We start from the raw sequence: 26893 nt of genomic DNA on the forward strand, positions 1-26893 counted from the left end.
CTTAGGAGTACATCCATATGTGATAAAACTATTAATGAAAAACCAGGCATTGATTATCCCAGCACCCTCTTCCCTTAGTATCCTTCTTCTCCCTTTGATGGTACTATTTATTTGGCTTTCTGCTCTCCTCTTTCTCTTTACCTAATATCACCTGTTTAAATCTTACCCTGTTTCGAATAGCCAAATTTGAATACCTTTTCTCCACAATCCAGAATTTACTCAGTCTTTCTGTAATATATTACTATATTATCACATTATATTTTGTACAAGATTATTTATCTACTTGTCCATGATTCCCTTTATATTGCTACCATCTCAGAGATTCTAAGTCCTTAACTTTTTACAACCTCACAGCCTTTAGTAAAGCATCTAGAATATGTACAATTACACTCTTTTTATGGAATTGTATATTTTGACTAAAATTCACTTTATTATAAAACCCTTAAAGCCCTATAATGAGGTTAAAGGAAGGAAGAACACTTTGCTCTGTATTTTCAAATTTTTAGCCAACTATAAGGAAGAGGATTGTTTTAGGGGCAAAGCTATGAAAATGGAATTAGGAAAAATGGTTCACAGTGCGTGTGTGTCTGTGCATATGTGCACATGTGTGTGCACAGGCAAAAATACTTGAGTTTTTGAAGTAATAAATGTATCTAATTTTCAATATAAAATCATGTAACGATAGAAACATGTCCAAGCCTCTGTTTCCAAATTACTCTCACCACTCAATGAGTGTACTTTTTAACAAAGCTTTATTTTCAAACTCATTGATGAACTATTACTTTGGAAAAATAGACTTTATATTTTACTTTGGAGAAATGGACTTTTTATTTTCAACAGCTGTATGCCATCTTTCCATGTCAGGTTGGGTTGCACAGTTACTGTTTTGAACCTTGTGATAAAGCTAAAGCTTGGTCTAGGAATAGAAGTACTTCTATTATTGTTTGCTTGTGCTTCTATGAGTAAGGTTATCTTTATTCTGAATATTTATGGAAATCTTTTAAAGTCCGTTGTCCAGCTCATCTTGTTAGGGCTAGTTGAATTACAACTGGCTAATATAACCTAATGAATCTGCTTAGTTGGCTACATGTAAAGTCCACTATATGCTAACATGCTGAAAGCAAACAAGTCTGGAGGGTCTCACTGTCTGCCTTGCTCTTCGCTCAAGGCATCTGACCTAGTGAGTGATCACAGCCATCAGAGAAAAGGACTCCAAGGTCAACAGTGTCCGTGCATTTGTTGGATTTTATGAAAGTTTAGTTTTCACTTTTTCACTTAAAATATCTTAACAGTTTTTCACGCATCACACAGATAATTTTGTACATTCCACTTTTGAGATCCTATGAATTAATATAGTGATTGTTAATGCAACATAAAGAGATGAAGAATTCACAAACTTTTTCACAGTTGATGCATACATATGATTTTCCTCTGTACTATCCCAGGTTGAGGACCGTGGTATTAGATCGCAGTGGTCATTTGCTTAGAAAGAAAAAGAAAATTCCAACTGAGTGTGAATATAAATGTGAAGATACTTGTCTAACCAGACTTTGAGACCATCAAACAACAGTAATTCCCCCAAAGGGATATTCTTTTCCTGTGTTTCTTCGTTTCTTCTTCTCCTACTTCTTAAATCATAGGCTTTAAAAAAAAAAACTATAAAATTATATTTAGCTGTAATTCCAACACAGGAGAAGAAATAGCCATATGAAAAGAGGTGAGAGGGAAAACCTCAGAAAAATGAGAGTGATCAGTCATGGAATTGTGAGTTTCATTTTTTAAATGAATTTTTGTCATTACTTTGAAGCCAGGCTTGAAAAATTTAGGGGTCAAGTCAGTTAGTTTTGCATTTCTTGAGCATTCTCTGGAAGCCAGAAGCTGTGCTAGGAGCTTTGTGTGCATTGTTTCAGATCTTTATAATAACCTTCCAGGGAAGAATTACAATCCCTATTTTATCATGAGAAAACCTCCTTTAAATTCAGCTAAATGACTAAGCCAAAATTTGAATGCAGGTTATGTCAGATCCAATACCCATATTGTCTCAACTACACTGAGATTGTTCAGGCCAGTTCTTTAATAAACCTGTGAAATAGTTTATGAAAAAATTTGTTGTTACTTTACCTTGGGCATGGAGGGGTTCAATAATGAGATGAGGCAAGACATGATAATGATTTTCATCATTGTATAGTGAATGTACTTTTATACTACCGGAAGGAATGGAAGGTAGTTCTTTCTCAAACTTGGTAAGTTTGGTTTTAGGCTGACCTGCGTAACAACTACACGTAAAATATTTTCTAAAAGTGTTTATTTTTTATTTTCCTGTATCTTTGAAAACTGTTGTATGTATGTATACACTATCACATATACTTATTGAATCTGTAATTCTACATAGGTGACAACAAATCTGTTGCATATTTCATGCTCAATTAAAAAGAAATCTTACAACTTTTCTATGTATTTTGGAAAGATCGACATCAGTCCTCCATTTAATTAGGTCCATTCTGATTATGTTAAATGTGTTCTGGCTCCCATTAAGAAAATTATCTAAATATATATGAAGGAGGACCTTGTTAAAAATGAATTGTCAGCAAGACACCAGGGAGATTTAAACAAAGAAACTCCAAGTAAACATAACAAAAAAAAAATTATCTCAAACCTGAATGCTCAGACTGAATAATAACCCTTTCCCTTCATCTCTCATGACTGATCCATACAAAAATGCAAATGCAACTTGAAACCACTAGTTTTGGAGCTTCAAGAGTTTGGTTAATTTTTCCTTCCTGTTACTTTTCACTTTGGAACACCTTTTGGCTTCTGGGATCTGACTGGAGCCAGGAGGGGAAATGCCAAAATACTATGGGGAAAGGCTTGTTCTTGGGGTAATTTAGACCTGATTTGAGGAAGCCAACTCCTGCTATAAATTTTATGTTAAAAAAGTTCTGTCTGTGAAATTTCTAGTGGGCTGAACAGATGCAAGAATTTCAGATAATAACATTTAGATAATAATGTAAAAGTAGAGAAGTGTCAGAATTCATGGAGAGCTTGAATTTAAGCTTTGGATCCTGAAGCTTGGGTTCTCTTCTTTGTTTTGCTGTTAATTCTGTGATTTTTTCCCAAACTTTTTCTCTGAATTCCTACCTTAAAAATACGCAGGAGTAAGATCTCCCCGGGCCCCATCACTAGGGATATACAAGCATCTGAAGGGGGTGAAAATTCCTTTTATCATTTATTTGTTCATTTGCCCAACGAATGTTTGCTTGCCAACTATATGCCAGGAGCTAGTCTAAGTTTTGGGGATATAACTGTGAACAAAAGGAATTTTTTCTTATGGACTTTAAATGCCAGTGGAGAATAAACATGCAAATATACAATATGTTAGATTGTATTAAGTGCCATGCATAAAAGTGAATCCATGTACAAAAATATTTTATGTAGAATAGTTAGGAATGGCTTTCTGAAAAGTAACATTTAAGCAGAGACCTGATTGAAATGAGCAAGTTAGCTGTATAGGTACTCTGGACGAAGAGTCTCACAAAGGAGGACCAGCAAGCACAAAGGTCCTGAAGTACCCTCATGCCTGTGTATTTGAGAAGCAGTGAGAACAATGTGGTGGAGATGAGTGAGCGTGGAGGAAATAGTAAAAGGCATGTTGAGAGTTTGAGCAAGAAAGAAATTCTGTTACTGAGTCTAGATCACAAGCTGGCGAGTGAAAGAAATAGTAACCAGCACATTGAAATAGTTGTTATTCCACCATTTAGATTTAGGAATACACCTGGAAGGGCTCTGCTACATGAGTTTAGAATATCAGACTGTTCCCTTCACAAATTTGTCAGAACAGTTGGCAGGGATGCAATTACAAAGGAGGAAACCTAAATGCAGAAGAAGAGGTAGAAACCTGTTGAAACAAGAGAAGGAGACGATTGATGAAAAAAAAATTCCCCCTAATTAGGCTATGCATTTTTAACAGTTCAGTCAAAATCCCAAAATGATGCTTCCTATTTCTCTTCTCCTTCCCTACCCCCTCTCTTGCTTTTCCTTGCTTCCAAAAGGTTACATGCTATATGATTTCATTATATCACATTCTTGAAATGACAAAACCACAGAAATAGAAAACAGATTAATGGTTGCCAGATGTTAAGGGCAGGGGGGTGAGAAGGAAGTGGGTGTGGCATTATAAGGGAGGCTTGTGGTAATGAGAATGTCCTATATGTTGACTCTCTTCATCCCAGTATCCTGGTTGTGATATTGTATTACAGTTTTGCAAGATGTTACCATTGGGGGAAATTAGCTCAAAGAGTCACAGGCTCTTGCTCTGTTATTTTTTACAACTGTGTGTGAAATCTTAAGTATCTCAAAATACAAGTTTAAGGGTTTCAAAAATAATGACCACCATGATCCTAAAGGACAGCTTGAGGCACCTGAACTCTGTCACTCACATCACAGTTCCCCCCCAGCATCTTTCCACCACGACCGTCATGGTGCCATGTCTGTATTCCTTAGTGTAGTAAAGCACATGTATCCCTTGGTGCAATAAAGCAACATTGTCAATAATTTAAATTCACTGGTTCTCTCCTCAGCAATAAACTGTGATGTGGCCAGTTGAGAGCAGAAAAACCACTCAGATGAAACCAGTTTTCAGAGGAACAAGATGAGTTGATTTGAAAACTCACGTAAAATAAAAAGGGCCATGAAACATTTTGGAACATTTCCGATGAAGAAGGTAAGTAGATTGTTCTCCTTTTTTCCTCTCTGTTTGACAAGACACCAGCAGTATGTAAGATTATCCATTTCACCAAATCTTCTCCAACACTTAGTGTTACCAGAATTTCCAATTTTTCCTAATTTGATGGATATGAAGTGGTTTCTTTATTTTCATAGAAATTTGTAGGGGTTCTTGATATATTCTACATATTAATCTTTCTCAGTGTTATGTGCTGAAAATAACCATTCCCAGTCTGAACTTTATTTTTTTTTAAGATTTTATTTATTTATTTGAGATAGAGAGAAAGAGCACACATAAGCAGAGGGAGGGGCAGAGTGAGAAGTAGACTCCCCGCTGATCAGGGAGCCCAATTCGGGGCTCGATCTCAGGATCCCAAGAGCATGACCTGAGCTGAAGGCAGAGGCTTAACGAACTGAGCCACCCAGGCACCCCCCGCCCCATCTGAACTTTATATGAAATAGTTTCATACTGTAGGATCATGTCTTTCTTAACATTTTGTTAAAACTGGCCTGAAACTATCTGGCATTATAAACTCATCACTAAAATTGTATGTTACAGCTGGAGGAATAGATAAGCTTTAACAGAGGAAACCAAGTAGTCAAAAAATAGACCCACACACATATTTGAATTTGGTTTATGAGTAAAATAACTGTATGTCCCAGTTTGCCTGGGACAGTTTTTGCTTATGCTTGTTGTCTGAGCATTATTAGTTAACAATTCCCCCTTTAATTTCGAAAGCTTTTTGGTTTGGATGAAAAATATATATGTATTGGGGCACCTGGGTGGCTCAGTCGGTTAAGCGGCTGCCTTCGGCTCGGGTCATGATCCCGGGATCCTGGGATAGAGCCCCGCATCGGGCTCCCTGCTCAGCTGGAAGCCTGCTTCCCCCTCTCCCGCTCCCCCTGCTTGTGTTCCCTCTCTGTGTTTCTCTCTGTCAAATAAATAAATAAAAATCTTTAAAAAAAAAAAAAAAGATTAACCAACAATGAAATGATATTTCATTTAAAAAAAATATATATATATGTATATATATGACAAGGGTGGACCTGAAAATAAATAGGGATACCAATTGCTGTCCATATAAAATTTTATCCAAATCCTACACTATAACAAATAAAAGTTCACATGAATTGAAAATCTAAATATGAAAGAAATCTTCAAAACCTTTAGAAAAAATTATAAGAAAAGCTTTATAACATTAAGATGGGGAAGAATCTCTTGAAAATGACATGAAAACACAAACCATGTTAAAATGAAAAGTTTTTCTTTTGGAGAGCAACTTGACAATATGTGGGAAAGTTCAAAGGTGATAAAACCCTAGAGTCCATCTCTAATTACACGCTGAAGAGGCCTTTTGACCTTGGACAGCAAGGGACGTGTATGAGATGTTTCACTGCATCAGTGGTTATAAAAATTTAAAAACAACCTTATATGTGCATCGGTTTGAGGATAGATGAATAAATGAATAATGTTATTTTCATAAAATGGAATGCCATTCAGCAGTTAAAACAAATGTACCAAGTTAAAATTTGTGTGAAATCATAGAAAAATCTTGGCCTTTTTCTCTCCAAATTGATGGAGTCACCTGTTTCTTGCATTTTGCATACCAAGACTGCTGAAGACAAATGCAAATTTCATCAAAGATTATTTTTGTGAAACTAGACAAAGAGGGACACTATATACTTTTATATTTTAAGGTTTGCTAACAAACTCAGAATTAAAAAAAAAAACCACCCAATATATACTATATTGTGTTTTAGCTGCCCAGGAATATCTTAGATATAATGAAGAGTGAGGTTTTTGAAAAAGTTTTTAAGGATACATTTTAGAACTTAAACACTTCCAAAATTGTTATCCTGTCCTATGTTAAACTCATACATATTAATACAAATATACTAGTTTACATAATCCTTGAGAGCCTCCAGAAAAGAAACATTGCACATATAAGGTGAATTAAATATATTTTATGTTTTCTCGGGTAAAATTGTTATACCATATGACTATCTCTAAGATTTGTTTTAATCTAAGTTTGTTTTTACATCAAATGCTTTGTATTCCCTATATCCTATTTCTGACTTGGGTTATTGAAATATTTTCTCGAATCCATTAAACTAGTAAGTCCCTTAAACTAATATTTACCCTTGTCTCATGGAGGTTTGAGTATCTATCTCCATTGGACTTAAAGAATGTCTCTGCTTTTCATCTTTGGTTTCACTACTGGCCACCACTTTCCCACAGCATTGAAACTGTATATCAAGAGGCTAGAGGGATATCAGTCCTAAAACAAATCACTTGCTCCCTGAAACTTCCAATTTTATGTTAATGTTGAGGCCAGTCCAAGGACTGAGACTCAGGATCTGGACATAAATAGTATCCAAGGTGGAGGGCAGCATGTTCTTCGGTCCGCTCTAATTTTGCTTCTTCATCTCTGAGCTGAACATCTGTCTCCTAAATCCCATTTCTTTTTGCTTTTTCTCATGCCTCACAAATGGCAAAGTAGTTAATGGGAGAGCGTTAGGGCAGGGATGATGGTGAGAAGGATTTTAGTTGAATGATTAGAAACCTATTTCTGTTTGCCTCATATTTTAATGAGAACCTGGATTTTATTGTCGATACTATGATTTGCCCTGTTTGAGACTTCTTTGAGTAATTTCTTTAAAAAAGTCTTTCACAGAAATAACCATATTTTATATTCTGTATTTCTTCAGAGGCATCCAGGGTGTGCTCATCAGAATATAAACTGGCAAATACTAGCATGCCACATAACAATGTGGAAGCCCGCTGACTTGTGAGAAGCATTGTACCTCATTTCTTTGACTGGCTTTTGCTATGTGGTAATTGTTAGGGAAACATCTGGTTACTGTCACATATTTGAGTATCCAATCTCATTGCGTGACATTTTGTTCTGTGACATTCAGTTCCCACTTAGGACTTGGAATTGAAAACCTAAAATTAAGTTCCATTTCCAACATAATAATAGGGAATTGTCCTGGATAATGATGTTTGAGTCTCTCTGTAATGGAATTTCAACATAGCACATTGGGGAAAAAATAATAGCAAATTGTTATCAGTGATTTTCTTTACAAAAATACAAATACTTAGAAACTGTTTGGAGGGGCTGATCCGGAACTTTTCTTAGTTTTGAAAATAGTATCCTTTGCTTTCTGGACTCATGGTAAACTGAAATGAACTTTCTTATAGTGAAGTTCATATACTTACACATCTCTCATTTTATACTGACTTTTTTTTTTTTTCCTGTAAGGAAACATTTAGGAATATTCCTTTAAAAATGACTGAGTATACTTTTCTAACCTTTAGGTTTTCCACAACGGAACTGCATCTATCATAGATTCTCTCTGCTGGTTCTTTCATAAAATAAAAAAGGAAGGATTTTTAGACAATTGCCATTTTGCCTCTGCATGATTTTGGCACCTAGCTTAGTGCCCATGGGCCTCTAGTTCATATCCTGGAACTATATTGGCAAACCCATTCTTAATCACTTATGCTGTTGGCTCTGTCCAAGCTAGTCCTAAAAATTGCTGCTTTCCTCATCAATTTGTTCCTAGGAAGTGTTGTGTGTGTGTGTCCTTAGGTTTCTCTAGTGGACTTATTAAACTCACATGTTACTTAAGTTAAAAACGGAGGCAGCCATCATTCAGAAGAAGGGCTAGTTGTTTTGCTACAGTTTTATCAAATAGTCCCTACCTTAAAAACAAACTATACTTAACAGGAAGTCTTAGAACTAGTTCCAAAGGAAACAGACTCTGTGATGGAGATTTGCATGTAGGAAGTTTATGGGGGAGTGCTCTTAGACTGAACACCTGTGAGAGGTGAAGTAAACAACTCTAGGCAAAGGGAAGAAAAGTTGATCTGAGATGAAGTCACAACAGATGTCTCAGCTGATCCCACAGGGATGACCCGTCAAATAAGGGATGACCCTTATTCCCAACTGAGCAAGGGGACAGGCTTTTATACCTGACATTGAGCTGTCTTTGGATGTTGGTTGCCACAGCAGGGACCAGGGGAAGCAGGCAACTTGCCTTTAGCACCTAGGGAATGAGTGCCTAGGTCCTGAAAAGGGGATCTGGGCAGGTGTACCACCCATTAAGTATGCAGGATTCTAAAAGCTAACCAATTTACTTGGAAACAAAGAGGATAGATAGGCATAGTTTCCCTCATTTCCCAATTTATTTGCAAAAGGATTAAACATGTAACAGAAAGCAGGTGGCTACACAGTGGAGATATGAAAAATATTTTGTGTGTTTTTTTGTACCCCCTATTCACTGTGGGCTGGATAGTTCTCACGTTCACTTTCTAGGAAAGTGAGGCTTTGTATTAATTGTGGAAGAAAAGCTGAAATATTGTTAAAACAGTGCTATACTAAAGCATCTATAATTTTACTGGAAACCCTTGTGCTCATGGTGTTTATTCTTCCAAGTGAATATTTTAAAACATCAATCCCTCTTGGTTCTCAAACCAAACTTTCCATAGACGTTGGCACCTCCATATCCGAAGTAAGAAAGCTATGTCCATGCTTATGTTCTTTTTTATTATCTGTGCCTCCTTCATTCTGATGCCTCAGAAAGCCCATTTTTTTCAGGCGAGAAAATTATACTTCAAAACCAAAGTACCTCCTCATGAGCTGGCCCAGAGCCCAGGAATCAACAGTGCTGAGAGAAGCATGATTTTAATATACACTGATGATCTAGTCAATGGTCAGAAAAAGATTTGCTGGAGAAGAATGAAATAATACATGAATTAAACCTGAAATTTTGTAATGACGTAATCTTCTTGAGTAAGTGTGGAGATTTTGAAAGTGACCCAGTCATTATTTTAGCACATTAGGAAATGTTTTATAAATATTAACAATTGACCAGTGAGAGGGCAGAAAGTCAACATGTATTGAGCTCTTATTGCTTGCCAGTCATTATACAAAACAGTTAACAAATGTGAATATTCAATCCTTACCAGTGTTCCAAATGTTAGGAATTATTATTCAAGTTTTTTGTTCATTCATTTTTATCTTAAATGGGATAACTTTTGTAAGTTTACACTGCCAGAGAGTGGAAGAGCTAGGATTACAAATGATCTCTCTCGGGGCGCCTGGGTGGCTCAGTCTGAAGTATCTGCCTTCAGCTCAGGTCATGATCCCAGTGTCCTGGGATCGAGTCCCGCATCGGGCTCCCTGCTCAGTGGGGAGACTGCTTCTCCATCTCCCACTCCCCTGCTTGTGCCCATTCTCTCTCTGTCAAAATAAATAAATATCAATTAAAAAAAAATGATCTCTCTCTGATTCAGAAGTGTATGCTATTCCTCTCAAAAAACATCCATTAAGAGAGATGTGTCACTAAAGGAAACACCTTCATTATCCTTCAAAATACATTGAAACAAAACAAAACATTGGGCTGTAAATAGTGTGGTCCTCATTTCTTTCTTTCTTTCTTGGCAAAGTGTCCATATAATGGAGGGAAAAGTGATTTTGGAATCAGGAGACCTGCATTTGTTACCTCACACTGAGCTCTGGTAAAGAAACTGAACTTCAGTCTTATCAGTTATAAAGTTAGGGTCTGAAAGCAGAATGAGAGAGCTCAACCTTTCAGCTAATATACTGCATTTGTTACAGGAGACAAATCTTGAAAAAGGTTTCCCGTGATGGGGCTACGTTGTATCCCGGAACCAAACTGTGATATTGTGAATGTTGAGTGCTCCTGTGGTTTTGTGCAGCACTGACTTAGCATTGGGTTATCCTGGAGTCATTTTTCTCCATAGCAGATGTCTGTTTTGATGTTGGCTTCTTGCTTATTTGATTACTAGATGTACATAAGAAGATGGAAGTTCAGATGGTAAATAATCAAAGGAGGGGGAATAAACAAATTAGGAGAAACGGTTTGGCAAATGTGACTATATTTACAGAAGATCCTTGTAGTTTTGGGTACATAACACAAACATTTCCTTGTTTTATACATTGTTGGTTCCGGATGGATTTACTAAGGTTTTTGGAGAAGGGGGAACGCTTATTAGCTACCCATTTTATGGTTGCACCACTGTAGGATCATAGGAACCAATTCAGTGATATATTTGGACTCAAAAGCTAATTGTGTAATTCTACTGGGAAAATTAAGACTGCAAAGATGGAAGCTAGGATTGTAAATTTGTGTGAGCACAGGTACCTATCTCTGGTGTAACCTGCTATGGATGGGATGGAATAGAAAGTGACTTGCATCAAATCATGCCCTTGAAAGGAGGTAGGAACTGAGAACATTTGGTTTCTAAGATGAAGAATATTATTAATATAAATATGGTCTAATGTTCTCCGAAGTGGGCAATATTCATTAGATGTATAAATTTTAATATATTAGCCAATTCCATTATTTTGTAGTTCTGTCTCTTTTATAGTCTAATTATAAATATTTCACATAAAATAATTGAGATGTTAATTCCTAAAATTGTCATAAATTATCAGGAATTAATGGGGGCTACCATATGTAGATTTGTATTTGTATGTCCTAACTTGATTGTTTTTTGTTGTTCCTTTAGTAAACAAGGAAGGTCAAGATTTAAAAATAACAGAACTCCTGAAAGTATGTCTGTTCCTCACTAAGTTTTCTGGCTTACATCAGTTTCATCTAACTAGCATTTTGAGACTTTGGTCAAGTGTCGTTTTTGGAATCTATCATATTTGGGGCCATTGAGCAAACTACAAAATTTAGGGGGAAAGTGTGACATTGTGGGGATACTCCCAAAAATCTATGGGTTAAGTAAAGATTTATTGAGCAAAACCGTACATTAGACTTTGCAGTGACATGGCTTAGGCGTTGGTTAAGGTTGTTTGATATGAAGGTTGGTGTCAAACAATTCTGTGTATTCACATGAAAGCATTATGATTCCAGATGTGTCAGACATCCTCCTAACTGTGAGTTCTGTGGGTCTTATGTTACAGACTCTTTACTAGTTTCCCAGGGCTATCATAATAAAGTATCGCAAACTGGGTGGATTTAACAATTTCATAGTCTCACTGTACAGAAGGCTAGAAGTCTGAAATGAAGGTACTGGCAGGGTTGGTTCCTTCTGAGGGCTGTGAGTGAAGAGCTTTTGGTGGTTTGCTGGTGATCATTGGTGTTGCTTGGCTTGTAGAATCCTCACCGCAATCTCTGTCTTTGTGTTCATGTGGTGTTCTTCCTGTGTGCATGTCTGTGTCCAAGTTTCTGATTTTTATCAGGACACAAGTCATGCTAGATTAGGGGTCCACTCTAGTTTGAATTGGCCTTAACTAATTACATCTGCAAATATTTCTAACCATAGAGAGAAATAGAAATGAAAAAAATAAATAAAACCAGAAAGGTGAAAATAGCAATTCCAGGCACCCAATACTAGAGGCCTCCAACAATCTCTACTAACATTACTATGGTGTCTTTACTTGTTTGAAGCAGCTGAAGGCGGGTATGGGTCTAAATAAAGTCTCTTTTCTTGTGAGTTTAATAAGAAAATAGATTTCACATAGCTATTTAATATCACCTGGAGTTAAGAATGGGGATGTTGCAGTTGATATGTGGTTATTTGCTTATTTCTTAGGAGATTTTAGAGGACGGAATGCAGAACTTTCCCAGGGTAAGATGAAAAGGAAAATTGTCTGATCTGACTTTAAAAATACTATTAAAAATACTATTAAATTTCATTTGTTTCCTGCATGAGGGTAAGCTTGCATCATAAAATGCATTTTACACTTAATATCAGTTTATCTGGAAAACAAGATATTGTTTGTAACTTATTTGCAATGTCATTTTTCAGGGTTTTTCTTTTGTCAGTTGGAAAGCTCCCCAAAACCCAGATTTTTTCTTATATTGGTTTTACAGATATTGGCTTAAATACTATTAATGTCTGAACGTATTGATCATGTCACTGAAAAAAATGGGTATAGAAAAGTCTGGTGGTTAAATACCAGATGTTAAAATATTTTTTTTTTTTGTTGAATTGAATTGATAAGCGACCTCTAACCTGAAAACCATAAAAAGCAGTCTTTTTTTTTTTTTTTATAATACCTATGAAACACTGATTTTAATTTACTGCTCCTTGAAAGACCTGGGAATATTTGCATTGTCAGCAGCTTAAATTGAGCACAGAAATGATAACTAATTTAGAAAATTGTAAGATTATTTAGTCATTTACAATGTGTATAAGGTAATTAAAAACAAACTTCAGGAGGGTTAAGACCTCACTGCAGTTGGTTATTCTACAGCTGGGGTCACTGCCTAAGTTGTACGAAGGCATATGTTCAATTTACAGTTGTAATGAGGAACATGGGATGTTTTGATTCTTCATTTGCTGTGCTCATCTCTAGAGGATGCAATTGCCTATATTAAAAAATGAACATAGGCTCTTTTGTGGAGGATAATAAAAATGTGTAAGATAATACATGCCACATGCATATATGGTTGACATATGGCTGTTGTCTTTGGGTGTAGAATTGTTGCCCTTAGCTGATACCGTGCAGCAGCCACATGGAAATATTCATTATTAGCCACTTAGGAACGAAACCAGTTCCTTTGATCTCATTAGTTTGATCATGATTATTCCATTTTAACTAATACATGGTGTTTGTAAAGGTATTTTCAGTAGATTATTCACTTGCAAGGGCATTTTGTGTTTTATTCTAATCAGTGAAAGAGAAATGCATGTTACAGAGTTTTCTTTTGTCTCATGGTGAATGTATACAAGACGTAGTAAAAGACATAAGGAAGGTTTTTTCTTTTTCTTTCTTTTTTATTCTACATTTAAAAAAATAAATGGCATTTGAGTTGCAGATTTTGTCTACCTGTCGATATACTTGAAAATACTGGTACATGCTTTTGAGGTAAAGAAATACTTTTGACGTCGTTATGGTATAGTTTAATATTTAGCAGGATTACCTTTTGATTTAGTGAAAACTTGCATCCATCTCAATTATTATTCCGTAAAGTTTGCAGAATTATAGTGATCCTGGCTACATTCAGAGCCCTTCTCTTGGCTTTAAAACAAAACAAAACAAAACAAATACAATCTTTCCTTTATAAAAAATACATAAAATAAAAACATCTTGAGATGTCTCTGATTTGAACAAATTAGCTGAAGGCTAATTAGAATTAGCGAAAAATATAAGATTAGATGATATGTGTTTTGAAAAAAGGTAAATGTTTAAGTCAGTGATCTCATTTATTTTTATTATTTTTTATTATTATGTTATGTTAATCACCATACATTACATCATTAGTTTTTGATGTAGTGTTCCATGATTCATTGTTTGTGTATAACACCCAGTGCTCCATGCAGTGGTCTCATTTAAATAGATGTAACTAAGAACCATATTTGTTTTTGATCTGTCCAGCACTGCCCTTCCCTTGGTACACTATTCTTCATTTCTTCAAATGTGTGGGCTGTCAAAATCTGCACCTTGAAGCTCTGTGGTCATGTGACTGAAACCTGGCCAATCCCAGTGTCCCTATGGTTTGTCAGACTGTTTGCTGTAGAGGTTGGGATGCTATCCACTCCTGGCCAGTAACAGTCACACCTAGGATGTTTCCATTTGGGGATCTTGAGAAAAAGAGGTTTTGGGTTTTAGAGTTGGAAAGATGTAAATTGGTGGCAAGCAGTAGCCCAGCAAATAAAGCCAGTCAGAGGTAAGAGGAAATGAGTGCTGGGAGGAGGCAGAGTTTAGTTGCTTCATGTCCCAGTTCTGGTGGAATTCAGACCTGCCCATTTCTTTCCAGTATCCTTACAAAATACTCCCCTTTTTTTCTTAACTGCTTTGCTTAAGTTGCAAAAGTCCTGTCGAGTGAAATATATAAGAATTCTTAATCAACATGGCATTTGTTTGCATTAAATGGGTTACTTTTTTTTTTTAAGATTTTATTTATTTATTGACAGAGAGAGAGAGACAGAGAGAGAGAGGGAACACAAGCGGGGAGTGGGAGAAGGAGAAGAAGGCTTCCCACTGAGCAGGGAGCCCGATGCGGGGCTCGATGCAAGGCTCAATCCCAAGACCCTGGGATCATGACCCGAGCCGAAGGCAGACGCTTAACAACTGAGCCACCTAGGCGCCCCTTAAATGGGTTACTTCTAATGTACCACGTATTGTAAGTATTTCCTGGTTTCCTACAGATATTTTTATTTAAACGAAGTTTGGATCAGCTAGAGCCTTCACTGATAAGGAAAAGGTAAATTTTATTTTTGCTGAATAATCATAAATCCTGAATTAACAACATCCAAATTATTGGAATTTTGCAGCATTAATGCTGATCAATTTGGATAGTGTCCAAAACCTTGCTTGGGCCCTGGACCCAGCTTGCATAACTATATACTTTTCTCTTTCTAATTTTCAAATCAAATTCATTGGCCTACTCTCTCCTCTTGAAATCAGAGTTTGCAGCCTCCTGGCTTTCCTCCAAAAGTCTTTCATTGTTTCACAAGCCATCCTTGTTTTCAATTCATCCTTCTTTATCCACTGTGTAAGCTAGGTGGACCTGAAAACTTAGGAAAAATCTTAAAGCATTTGGTTGTTATTAGAGTAAGGATAGCTGACTTACACATGTAAAACATTAAAGAAAACTTACAAATGTTTGAGTGATTTTTTTTTCTTTTGTTGTTGTTTGGGACTGTGGGGTATTTAACCACATCCTGCCATGCATAGAGCACTTGAGCTTCTTTTTTTATTACCAGGTGTAGTTAGGTATAGGCTAATAAAACAAACAAGGACAATATTTTTATTTTCTTTTCCCAGCATTTTTATTGATTTATTTAAAGGTAACATACTATACACTGTTCAGCCTTTTGGGAGGTAGGAGGAGGGAGGGATTCTATATCTTTATGAGGAGTCTCCTCGGAACCAACGCTCAGATGGACACACGTTTGTGGCTGACAGACCTTGACATCGTGGCCAGGGGCCACACTTCCCGCAGAGGTTGAGCTCCCAAAATCATCATGATTTTTTTTTTTAACATACACTATTCAGGGCTGGAAGTGCCTTTTTTTCAGTAGCACAATCCAGCTGCAAAGGGGACCAGAATTCTATTTCAATATCAAGCAAGATGCCGTTTTTAAATGCAGGAGAATCTCCTTTCTCCTTACCAGACTGTTTTTGTCCTTATCTGTGTGTGTGTGTGTGTGTGTGTGTGTGTGTGATGTTGGGGTGTGGGTGGGGGTGAGGGAGATGTTTTCTATTTTTGGCTCTGCAAGCTTTGATATATTTTGCTAGAAGCTGTTTTAGTGTTTGGAGTCCGATAATGATGCCTGTTTACACATAGTCTCCTTGGTAATCTAAATGGCTATGTGAAATACGAATCCAGTTTGTGCCCTGTTTGCTGTTCATGCAGTCATCTAATCCTATATTTGTCTCACCAAACATTTAATTTTGGTTTTGGGTGGTCTGTGTTCGTGTGTCAGGTGCAATTATTATTTTAAAATAAAAGAACAAAGATAATCTAGTTCTGATAGCAATACATTACATTATAGGTCTCAGACTCAGTTACCAATTACATTTTCACATACAGATTCCAACCACAAAAATTAAACATTTTTAGAATCTGATTTGTTGAGAAGCAAGTTGGAAGCTAAGTGCCATCAAATGCAACTTTAGCCATAAGCCAAAACTCTCTGCCTCAAATATGAATCTTTTGAAATCCCAACTTTTTTAAGGAATGAAAAATAAATAAGATCTTTTATGGGATGACTTTATGGGAAAGTTTCTTTTAAAACTAATTCTTAAATAACAGATTAACTGGAAGTGCTGGTTAAGCATTGACACAATTAAGTTATAAGAGAAGATCACAAAACACCAGCCTTTCTAGAGGTTAAACTTTAGTAAAAAGACACATTTAGTGAATCTTTCCCTTGTACCAAAATACTGTGTCCGAACAATAAAAATAAACAGACCTTTTCAAAACAAGAAATATGAAGATAAAACTGCAGCATCAATATAATCTTATAGTTATCACTTAAAGTATTTAAAACAAATAATATTTTTCTACACTTTTTTAAAAAAATCACTACAGACACTGCAAATAAGGCTTATGTATTTATTTACTGGAATACAATGTGATGATGACTGGTATACTCTTATGTATTGTTTTCTATACCTGCTCTAACAAAATGAATTTTGATATGGTTACATGATGGAATCTTCCAAAGCTCTTTAAATTGACAGAAAATAAGTTTTATTTGGTTTTGTAAAGACTAGATCATACAGCTCGAACAGGTTTCAGTATATGGTTACACATATACGAGGATATATTTGCTCAGTTTAAGCCCCTGGGAGAGTTACACTTCAAATTCCTTGATAATTCCTTTGGGGGAAATGCACTCTGTGGGACTTATAAAGGGTTCTTATATATGCAGACAGCCTCTTCATCACTTACCACCGTGACACACGGCAAAAAATCGTTGGGAAATAATGAGGCTGGGCTACTAAAATTTATTTAACAATTTTCCTTCTTTTAGTATATTCTTAGAGCCCCATTAGTGTATTGAAAGAGAAGAATTTGGCCTTCTGGTCTATTTTTTTTTATGAAAGGAAGCCTTAGGAGTGATCGATGTTTTTAAACGATGGCAGATATCTCTCATCAAGCCATGCCACAACACTGTCATATTTATTGTGGATGGTTCTTATTGCAGGAGTGATATTAAGTTAACTCATAGCACATGGGGCTCTCACCCTGCTTCCCTATCTCCTCTCCTATTCTTGAAGTGTTTGCCAAGTTTTAAAAACACTTTGTCATGAACATGCATGTGGTGTGCTGAAGAAAAAGAAAAGGTAAATCAGAGGGCAGCTGCTGAGGATACTCTTTAAAACCCCAAAAGATATTTAACATCCTATTAAATAAATAACTTAGAACGAAATAGAAAGGGATGAAGGCAGAATGCACAAGCATACCGTACTATTTGTTTTGTTAGAACAGTTTAACACTAACATGTTTACATTTTTTTAATTCTTATCCAACTCTTCCATGATGCCACGCCCAAAGCTCCTTTGGTTGTGCATATGATGTGACCCAAGTGCTTTCCAGTAAATGCTTGCATGTCTTACTGCTCATTGAATCATTAGGCTTGCATGAGCAATGAAAGTCTTTGATATGAGTTCGTATTCCATAAATAACTTTCCCGACGATCCAACAGATTGTTCCATGTCCTTTAAGTTCTAGCTCAGAGGTTAAAAAACAAGAACAGAAACAAAAACTTCTCCAAAAACCCAGCCACAATGTTGTTTGCTTAGGAATAACTTCCATCCCATGTAACTCTGCCTATATCTCGATTATAAGGCATGACACAGAACTAATTAAAAGAACATCATATGTCAGCAGTGAGTACAAAACCTTCAAAGACTTCCTTTCATTCAAGCAAGCAGACATCTGACATCTGCAGTGTGTCTCTGCCTTTTGAGCTACTGTCTTCATGAAGAATACCAACTAGTCCTGGCAAAAGAACCTTTGGTTCTCCTGCATCCACAAACCTTGCCTTTCTCTATGAGTGTACCACCATTGGAAGAAAATGAGCTGAGGTGTTTTTTCTTCGTGTTTTCTGTCCTCTCCGGGGAGCTCCTTTTCCATTCAATGCCACGTACATTTGCCTCCCATTGTGTTGCCAGTTGAAGGATGCGTACGTATTGTATCCATTTTCCTCTATCCTCTCCTTCAGCTTACAGTCATTGTTAAATTCTTTCTGCAAGGGGAAAATAAGATCTTTTATTCTGGTGATGATGATACTTACTTCCATTTGACACACACCATCCAGAGAACTCCAGTTCAAGAGTTTTGTTTGCTGTTGCCATTTGTACATAAGTTGTGCACTTAATGTGTGGTGTCAACAGTAGAAGAGTAGAACTCACAACCACAAAACAGGTTCTGTGTTTGAAGGCTCATGATTCACTTTAATTGATCATCATAACCACATGTTAGGGCCCTTTTAAAAAGCTGGTGTGTTTTGAATATGACATGGCTTAAGTGCCTAGAATGATTGTCAAGAAGCAAAGGGGGCGCCTGGGTGGCTCAGTCGTTAAGCGGCTGCCTTCGGCTCAGGTCATGATCCCAGAGTCCTGGGATCGAGTCCCACATCGGGCTCCCTGCTCAGCGGGAAGCCTGCTTCTCCCTCTCCCACCCTCCCTGCTTGTGTTCCTGCTCTTGCTGTCTCTGTCAAATAAATAAATAAAATCTTTAAAAAAAAAAGAAGCAAAGGTTCCTCTATCAGTATTTGTGATGAGTCAATGATAAAGAATAGTGTTATAATCCTTTTTTTTTTTTCTTCAGAATAATGACCAGGGGTCTCACGGGGAAAACAGAATTACAGAAAAAACTTGGGCTTATCAAGTTTGCAAACTTTACCTATAAATCGATAATAAATACACCCACATTGGTAAGAAAGCAGATCATATAACAAAATCATAATCGTTCTAGATAACCAAGAGGGCCAGGGAACAGTGGGGGGAAGTTTTCCTTTTTTACAAATACTAGATTTCTCTATTTTGGTAGATAATATACAATTTTCCATAACTTGGAATTTTAATAGATTTACTCTGAGGTCTAAAATGATTGAAAACTAGGACATGGAATGCCTTGCTTTGTGAATTATCATATCAAAGAAATTACAAACATGGTGACTATCACTGCCTTTATTGTATAAACCTGAGACTTTGGTCCTGGGAAATTCCACTCTATAGCCATAGTCCTTTGGCTTTGTTTCAAGTGGCCATGTGTTTTAAGGGGATTTTTGGGACAAGAATTGATGTTTCCTTCATTCCATAAATCCAGTATCTTTCTCTGGAGTTACTGATGAAGAGTAACCACTAATCTCAAAACTCTGGCTTTAGAAATGTCCTTCCAGGGGCTCCTGGGTGGCTCAGTCATTAAGCATCTGCCTTCGGCTCAGGTCATGATATCAGGGTCCTGGGATCGAGCCCCGCATCGGGCTCCCTGCTGCTCGGGAAGCCAGCTTCTCCCTCTCCCACTCCTGCTGCTTGTGTTCCCTCTCTCACTGTGTCTCTCTCTGTCAAATAAATAAAATCTTAAAAAAAAAAAAAAGAAATGTCCCTCTTCTCTTATATCCATATTAAAGCAGATAAGAAGCTAAGGAATACAGGATTTTGCTCTTCTGGTTCTATGTTTTCCAATCCAAACCAAGAGTATCGTAGGGATCTTTTAGTTGGCCTCTCCTGGGCAGTTTTTCTCACCTTGGGATTTAAAAAATTTTTTTTTACTAAATTCTCAATTCCTGAATGTGTGTATATTTAAGTATCTGGGTTTCTGTGAACTAGATCATCATTTTGAACATTATCAGAATGATCACAAACATAGTTTGTCTAAAACTATATGGCTTCAAAGCAGTGATGATTTTTTTATGTGAATAATCATATTCATTCTAATAAAGGGGATGCAGTTTAGAGACTGTGGGAGGATTGGGGTTATTTGAGATGATTTTATATTTGCAACAGAGCTGTGTATAGAAAAGTAGCAGCAGATACTTATTTTTCCTTTCCAAAATAAATTTATAGAGTAATGTCTCTTTTTTTTTTTTTTAAAGATTTGTTTATTTGAGAGAGAGACAGAACACGTGTGCGGAAGTCTCAAGCAGACTCCCGTTGAGTGCGGAGCCTGATGCCAGGCTTGAACTCATTACCCTGAGATTATGACCTGACTTGAAACCAAGAGTCATTTGCTCAATTGACTGAACCACCCATGTGCCCCTAGAACAATGTCTCCAAGTGAGGTATACCTGCAGCAGATTCCTAATCTCAGGTGTTTTTTTAGTATTTATACCTTAGCTCAGATGTATCAGAATCTCTGGAGGAGGGACCTAGGAATCTATGTGTTTACAGCATTTAGGCGAGTCATACTTAAGAAAGTCAAAAAAAAAAAAAAAAGAAAAGGTCTTGGGGCTATGCTCTGGATGGATCTGAGTGCTGAGGGTATAGTGTGGGATAAGGCAGCCCCTGTCCAATTTAAGCTCACAATTTATTGGGGGAAGGCAGTCAAGAATAAACACATTCATGAGAGAATTTCTGATAAATCTCATTGCAGATAACTAAAAGGGGGTGCTATGATAGAAAGCAATGGGCATCTACTTTAGATACAGAAATGATGAGACAATGAAATTATTCATACATCTTAGAGTTTAGTAAGAAGCATAGACACAGTATGCGAGTTGTGTTGGGATAGAAGAAAAAGGTTATTAAATATTTTTATGACCCTGTTCATTTAAGAATTCTCCATTTCTCTCTGACGCCACCTTTTTAAAGAGGTATACTTTATCAATTAAAAGTTATTTCAATCTTTTATTGCAATTAAAATTGTTTACCTTTTTTTCTCTCAATTTAAATTTGTGTTGATCTGACTTTAAAGTTTTGGTTTTGACTAAGTGTATTAGTATCTCTGCAAGGAATATAAACCTGGTCCTCTTACCCAGTGATTCTGATAATAGTAGATTAAGGAGGGATTCAAACATGTTCATTCAAGAAAATAAATAAAAAATGCCTCAAAAGTGATTATGCTGTGAACCCCTGAATGGTACCACTTTTTAAAATGACCCATTATTGGGGCTCCTGGGTGGCTCAGTTGTTAAGCGTCTGCCTTCCACTCAGGTCGTGATCCCAGGGTCCTGGGATCGAGCCCCGCATCGGGCTCCCTGCTCCGCGGGAAGCCTGCTTCTCCCTCTCCCACTCCCCCTGCTTGTGTCCCCTCTCTCGCTGTCTCTCTCTCTGTCAAATAAATAAATAAAATCTTTTAAAAAAATAATAAAAAAATGGCCCATTTCTCTCCTGGGCTCATGAGCAGAGCTGCACATAATGGAAAATTTTAAAATTCCCTTAACCACGTCCCTCCCCCTGCCATGCAAAAGGCAGTTACCCCAGACAAAGGAACTGGCCCACAGTGTGTGTGCCCAACTCCCCAGTTATGAGTGGATCTTATAAAAATGAAATACAGGACTATTCTATAATCAGACCAGTGGTTCTTAAGTTGGGTTATCAAAGTGTTGCATCAGGAACACCTGGAACCTTGTTAGAAATGCAAATTCTTAGATCTTATCACAGCTTTAATGTATCAAAAAATCCTTCCCAGTGATTGTGGTCAAGTTTGGGAGCTGCTGGCTCTGGGCAGGCAGTGCAATTGTCCTTATGCTAATCAACAAAATAAGGTTATTTGCACATTTTGAAGTGATATTCCTTAATCCTTGCTATGAAACTCAGAGATGTATGTACCCAAAGCATTGGCTGGGTACCAGCTGCATCAATGAACTAATGACTGTTGTCTAGGTAAATAAAATTATGAAGTTGATTGAAGGCATACACAAATGGTGAATTTCTTAATCTGCCTCCCCATCTCATATTTTAACAGAATACAAAATACCAAACCCCTGTTTTATCTTCTGCTCTAAAACACACACAGTGTATGGTTTCCTATGCAATTTAAGATCTTTGTTTTCAATGATTCTTCTCCAAGTTGTCTGCAGCACCCGTGCCAATCTGACCAGATGCTTCCGTGAGAGTCTGACCTGTTAACAGTTCAGAGCACGGACTGACGAAAGCCAGCAACAGCCTGTGTGGTAGACTGAAGGGTGAACAACAGAGGAAATTACACAGTTGCAAGAGCTGCTTTGCCAGCTCTTGAAACTCTGATGACCAGCCCACTGTGGCTCTGTTTACTAGCAATAGAATGATAACAAAGCTCTTCAGTGTCTGAGGGAAACAGTCCAAAACTCTGGTAATGATTTACTGCAGCGGACTTGGAAAACTAAAGCAGAATACTTACTGAGCCATAGAGTTTCCCCTTCTTGTTCATGGCTAAATAATAGTTGCTGTTAATGGCTTTGACGGCAACAACTCCGATTTCCACTGAAGTTATCTCTAGGATACCTAAAACATACAATAAAAAAAAAAGCTAAATTTAAAGGGTCACATATATTTAGGTGAAAGAAAGAGAAAATCAGAACTATTGAGTTTTAATTTCTGATCATTCTAAAATTAGTAGATTTTTTTTTAAAGATTTTATTTATTTATTTGAGACAGAGAGAATGAGAGACAGAGAGCATGAGAGGGAGGAGGGTCAGAGGGAGAAGCAGACTCCCTGCCGAGCAGGGAGCCCGATGCGGGACTCGATCCAGGGACTCCAGGATCATGACCTGAGCCGAAGGCAGTCGCTTAACCAACTGAGCCACCCGGATGCCCTAAAATTAGTAGATTTTTAAAAACTGGGGGCATCCGGGTGGCTCAGTCAGTTAAGCAAACAGCTCTTGATTTCAGCTCAGGTCCTGATCTCAGGGTGATGAGATTGAGCCCCGTGTCAGGCTCTCCACTCAGTGCGGAGTCTGTTTAAGATTCTCTTTCTCCTTCTTCCTCTGCCCCTTTCCCCCCCACTCTCTCTCTCTGTCTCTCAAATAAATCAATCTTTAAAAAAAATAAAAATTAAAAAATTAAAAATTGGAAAAAAAAATCTCTTTCGATGTGCCTAACTATATTGAAACAAGTAATAAGTCTTTAAAAGAATTCCCTTATATTTTACTCTGAGCATATAAAGAAAAATATTGTTTTAATTAAAATGCTTCCTTTGCTAACTCTGCATTTTCAACCCCATAAATATTGAAACAACTCTATCTTAGCCTGGATTTCACAAAAACTTATCAGAGCACACATCTGTACTATGGTATTAAATTAAATCCATAGCATATGTCAATAATATGTCAGATTTGCCTCAATCTGTAAAAACAGTGGTAAACTATTTCTCCTTTGTAGGACACTTAGATAAACTAAATCTCTTGGCTACATTTAACTGATAAATTCAGTTTTGGAAAATGTGTTGACATTCTGTGATACAGAAAGTCTAATCCCAACATCCACATTGTCTTTAAAATAGCAAAATCACTACTCTGGGTTGGGAGAATATCCAGTATCCATCAGCATTTTTAAAGGCTTTTTTTTCTCCCCTAAAAAGAATGGAAAACTGAGGGAATTTGTAACTAATAGACAAGAGAACTTTTTCCCTAATACACATGTTTTGGTTGGTGCATCTAAAGGTAATTTTCTCTGAAAGGTCTGTAGGTAACTACAGGGAAAGCATTCGATATTTTACCTTGCCTTCGAGGTACAAACAAATACATCCATTTATTGGCATATTGAAAAATACTTTCTTGTAGTTCATTTCTTTAATTCTCACAACAGTCCTCTAAGAAGGTATTGCTATTCTTACTTACAGATGAAAAACAGAGGATATGAGATTATATAACTCACACATAAGATGCTAAAGTGACAGAGGTCAGTTATGATGGATCAAACACCTAAGCTTCTGGCTTTCAGACTGTTGTGCTCTCCATCTCTGTTTACCTCTCTATCATATCTCCCCACCTTTTCCCATTCTCCCAAGGGAATCCTGTTGGAAAACCATCTGACAAAATGACTCATCAAGATAACAGTCTTTAATAGGCATGCCACAGAGGAAAATGTCTAAGTATCAGGGAAGGGAATCTAATGTACTTTATGTCACAAGCAGAAGATACAGAGCAACGCAGGAGGTTGAAATCTTGGGCAAAGTATTTAGGCCGGTATTTACTTTGTCTAAGAAACAAGCACTGTCAGTAAATTGCAAGTTGTTCCCTATGTATGCTTTTGTAACCAAAAATTGTTAGAATGAAAACATTGAAGGATGATTTTAGCAAAGAATAAAGCAGGATTTTGAAGGTGACAAAAAGAAAAACGTGATACAAATGTTACTAAATCCTTGACCAATCATTTCTGAGAGTGCATTGCACATGGTATAGTTAGCTTGGAAACCCCTGGATTTTTCTGCTTTGCACAAAACAGGAACTCAATAGTCAAAGAATTCATCAATCAATTAACCATTTTCCCACTCTGCAACCAGTTAAGACTAGTGTGAAAAAGTTCACTATGCTTTGAAATAGAAAGTGGGAAGACCTAGATGACTTAAGATTTTTTCAAATTCTGAAAAGAATTTTTTGTGTATGTCAGTAAAGTATAATCTGATAATTTTGTGGTAATGAACAATGACTGTCTTTATTATAAACATCTGTTAATGTGAAAGTAACTTTCTGAGGGGCTCAAGTGTAGCAGACTTGTCCATTTTTTTTATGAAGAACCTCTTCAGTGTTCTCTGTCCTTTGGTAAGGATGATTAAGTTTGCTTATAAAAGTCTTTTTTGAAAAAGAGAACCAGAATTCTACTTGATGGTTGTTGGACTAATAACTTAGCATTCTATATTTGTATATTTTGATGCAAAATTAAATGCCAATTGAAGGATGACCTCCTAGGGGAAAGTAAGTGAAAGGCATACAGATTTCTCTGTATTTCTTACAATTTTTGTGAATCTACAATTATCTCAAAAGTTATAAAGTACTGTTTTGTTACGTAAAGAAACTAACTCCTGAAAATTATATCATTAATGAAAGGGAACATAAATTATATTTCTTATTCATGTAAGTCAGGTATTTTCTAAATTTGAAGACATATTCTTGTAGTGAAATTCTATTACTTACATTAAGTTTTAACCACATCAGTTTTGATGTCTCTTAAAAGATGAATATGCCAGGTGGTATCTAAATCTATTTAAGAGCTTTTGGACAGTTTAATTCAAACACATAGGAAGACCTGTGGGGAGAAGGGTACTCTTTTAGGAAATGGGAACATAAAGCCAAGTAAGTTATGGCTTTCCGTGAGCAAAATCTATGCTGTATTGGAAGTAAAAGACAAATACGCAGAGAATTACAATAAAACATATTAAGTGATAGTACGAGCTAAGATAGAAGATAAAAGAGGCAAAAATAAAAGTAGTCCATATTGGCTGGGGCTCCAAGGCAGACTTACTATTTGGAGCTGAGACTTGAATTGGGTTTTGAAGGTTGAATAAGAAGCATCCAGGGGAAAGGTGGGAACACATGAACAAAAGCATTAAGATGAAACAGTGTGGTGTTTTCAGAAAATCATGTTTGATTTATCAACTAGAGAACAAGAAACAAGGCAGGAAGTCATGAGAAGAGAGGTTAGGGAGTTAAGTAATACTCAAGGTATCAACCATCTTGTATGGACTCTAAGAATTTTGGCAAATAGGAAGTATTTTATCTAAAACTATATGACTTTAAAAAACATGTTAGAAAGATCCAATATTTGGCAAATTTATTTAAGTAAATAATAGCAATCTCTAAAGTTTATTTTGAATTATATTTGAAATCCTATATAATAAAGTTTGATTATCGACATTACTAGTGATTGCAACATAAATCAGCTCCTGTTAATGAGCACATTCTACCTGAGAATGCATCATCACCATAGTAATGGGGAAGATTTTGCAAACTGATGAAATCCAAATGGAAATAACCTAGAAGTCACAATTTTCATGTAAATCATCTTTTCTTTTAACTTGCCAACGCATGAGTTATGTTTTGATGAATCATTGAGTAGTTAATCTGAGAAGGGCCATTCACAAGTTTCTTTCCCAGTTCATGCTTCTCATCCTTCTCCAGAAGAGAAGCATCTGACCCATTTTCTCCCTAGCAATCACCCTGGACCAAGAATACTTCTCTTTTTGGGCTATTAGAATAAACAAACTATTGGCCAGCATGATAACTTTCTCCTTAAACATTTTTTCATGACACAACAGGAGAAAGTAAAAGGCAAGTAAAACTTTAATAAAATGGATATAGACAGAGGGAAAGCTAGATGTAAAAAACAAATGCAAAATCCCATTATCCTCTCCTAAATAAATAAAACATGAATATATAAGAAATCCTAGAGATTCTTTGAGTAAATTAAATAATGTATTAAGCACAAATGTGTAGGATTTGTGTTAGCTCTTGCTATGGAGGATGCAAAAACAAACAAGACACAGCCCTTACCTTCAAGGAGCTTTAAAACTGGGTAGAATAAGGACACATATAATTAAAGTACTTACAATACAAAGAAAATATTCTAAGAGGTACATGAGAGAGAAAATACATTGTCTTGGTTTTAAATAGTAAAGTTATTGTCCTGAAGATGGTTGATGTTTGAGGTGAACCTGTCAGGCGTAGGATTTTAGTAGGTGAGAATTTGCAAAGTTGAGAGAAATAGTCTATGCAGAGAAAAATGAAGGAGTGAAGAAAGGCCTGGGGGAGAGAAAAGGATTCAGTTTGTATTTGAGCTATGGTTGGCTCTCCCCACCAATCATACTT

General features: G+C 36.5%; 1 protein-coding gene and 1 long non-coding RNA gene across 2 annotated transcripts in view; one reads left to right on the forward strand and one right to left on the reverse strand.

Annotated features, from left to right (window-relative positions):
* The window catches only part of LOC145722574 (uncharacterized), a 365423-nt gene extending 355496 nt beyond the window's left edge, over positions 1-9927 (forward strand). The window contains exons 7-8 of the long non-coding RNA XR_014146917.1: positions 4578-4720; positions 9324-9927. This is a non-coding gene — a long non-coding RNA (uncharacterized LOC145722574). The remainder of the gene's footprint in view (positions 1-4577; positions 4721-9323) is intronic.
* A 4661-nt stretch (positions 9928-14588) lies between these two features.
* The window catches only part of FGF10 (fibroblast growth factor 10), an 81095-nt gene continuing 68790 nt past the window's right edge, over positions 14589-26893 (reverse strand). Inside the window, exons 2-3 of the mRNA XM_006729719.3 lie at positions 22489-22592; positions 14589-18409 (exon numbers count right to left, since the gene is read on the reverse strand). Of these exons, the coding sequence (XP_006729782.1) occupies positions 18212-18409; positions 22489-22592 (302 nt within the window). The 3' untranslated portion in view covers positions 14589-18211. The remainder of the gene's footprint in view (positions 18410-22488; positions 22593-26893) is intronic.

Source organism: Leptonychotes weddellii, chromosome 7 (genome assembly GCF_054177405.1).
Source record: "Leptonychotes weddellii isolate Sample4059 chromosome 7, ASM5417740v2, whole genome shotgun sequence".
In the NCBI taxonomy this organism is placed as follows: Eukaryota; Metazoa; Chordata; class Mammalia; order Carnivora; family Phocidae; genus Leptonychotes; species Leptonychotes weddellii.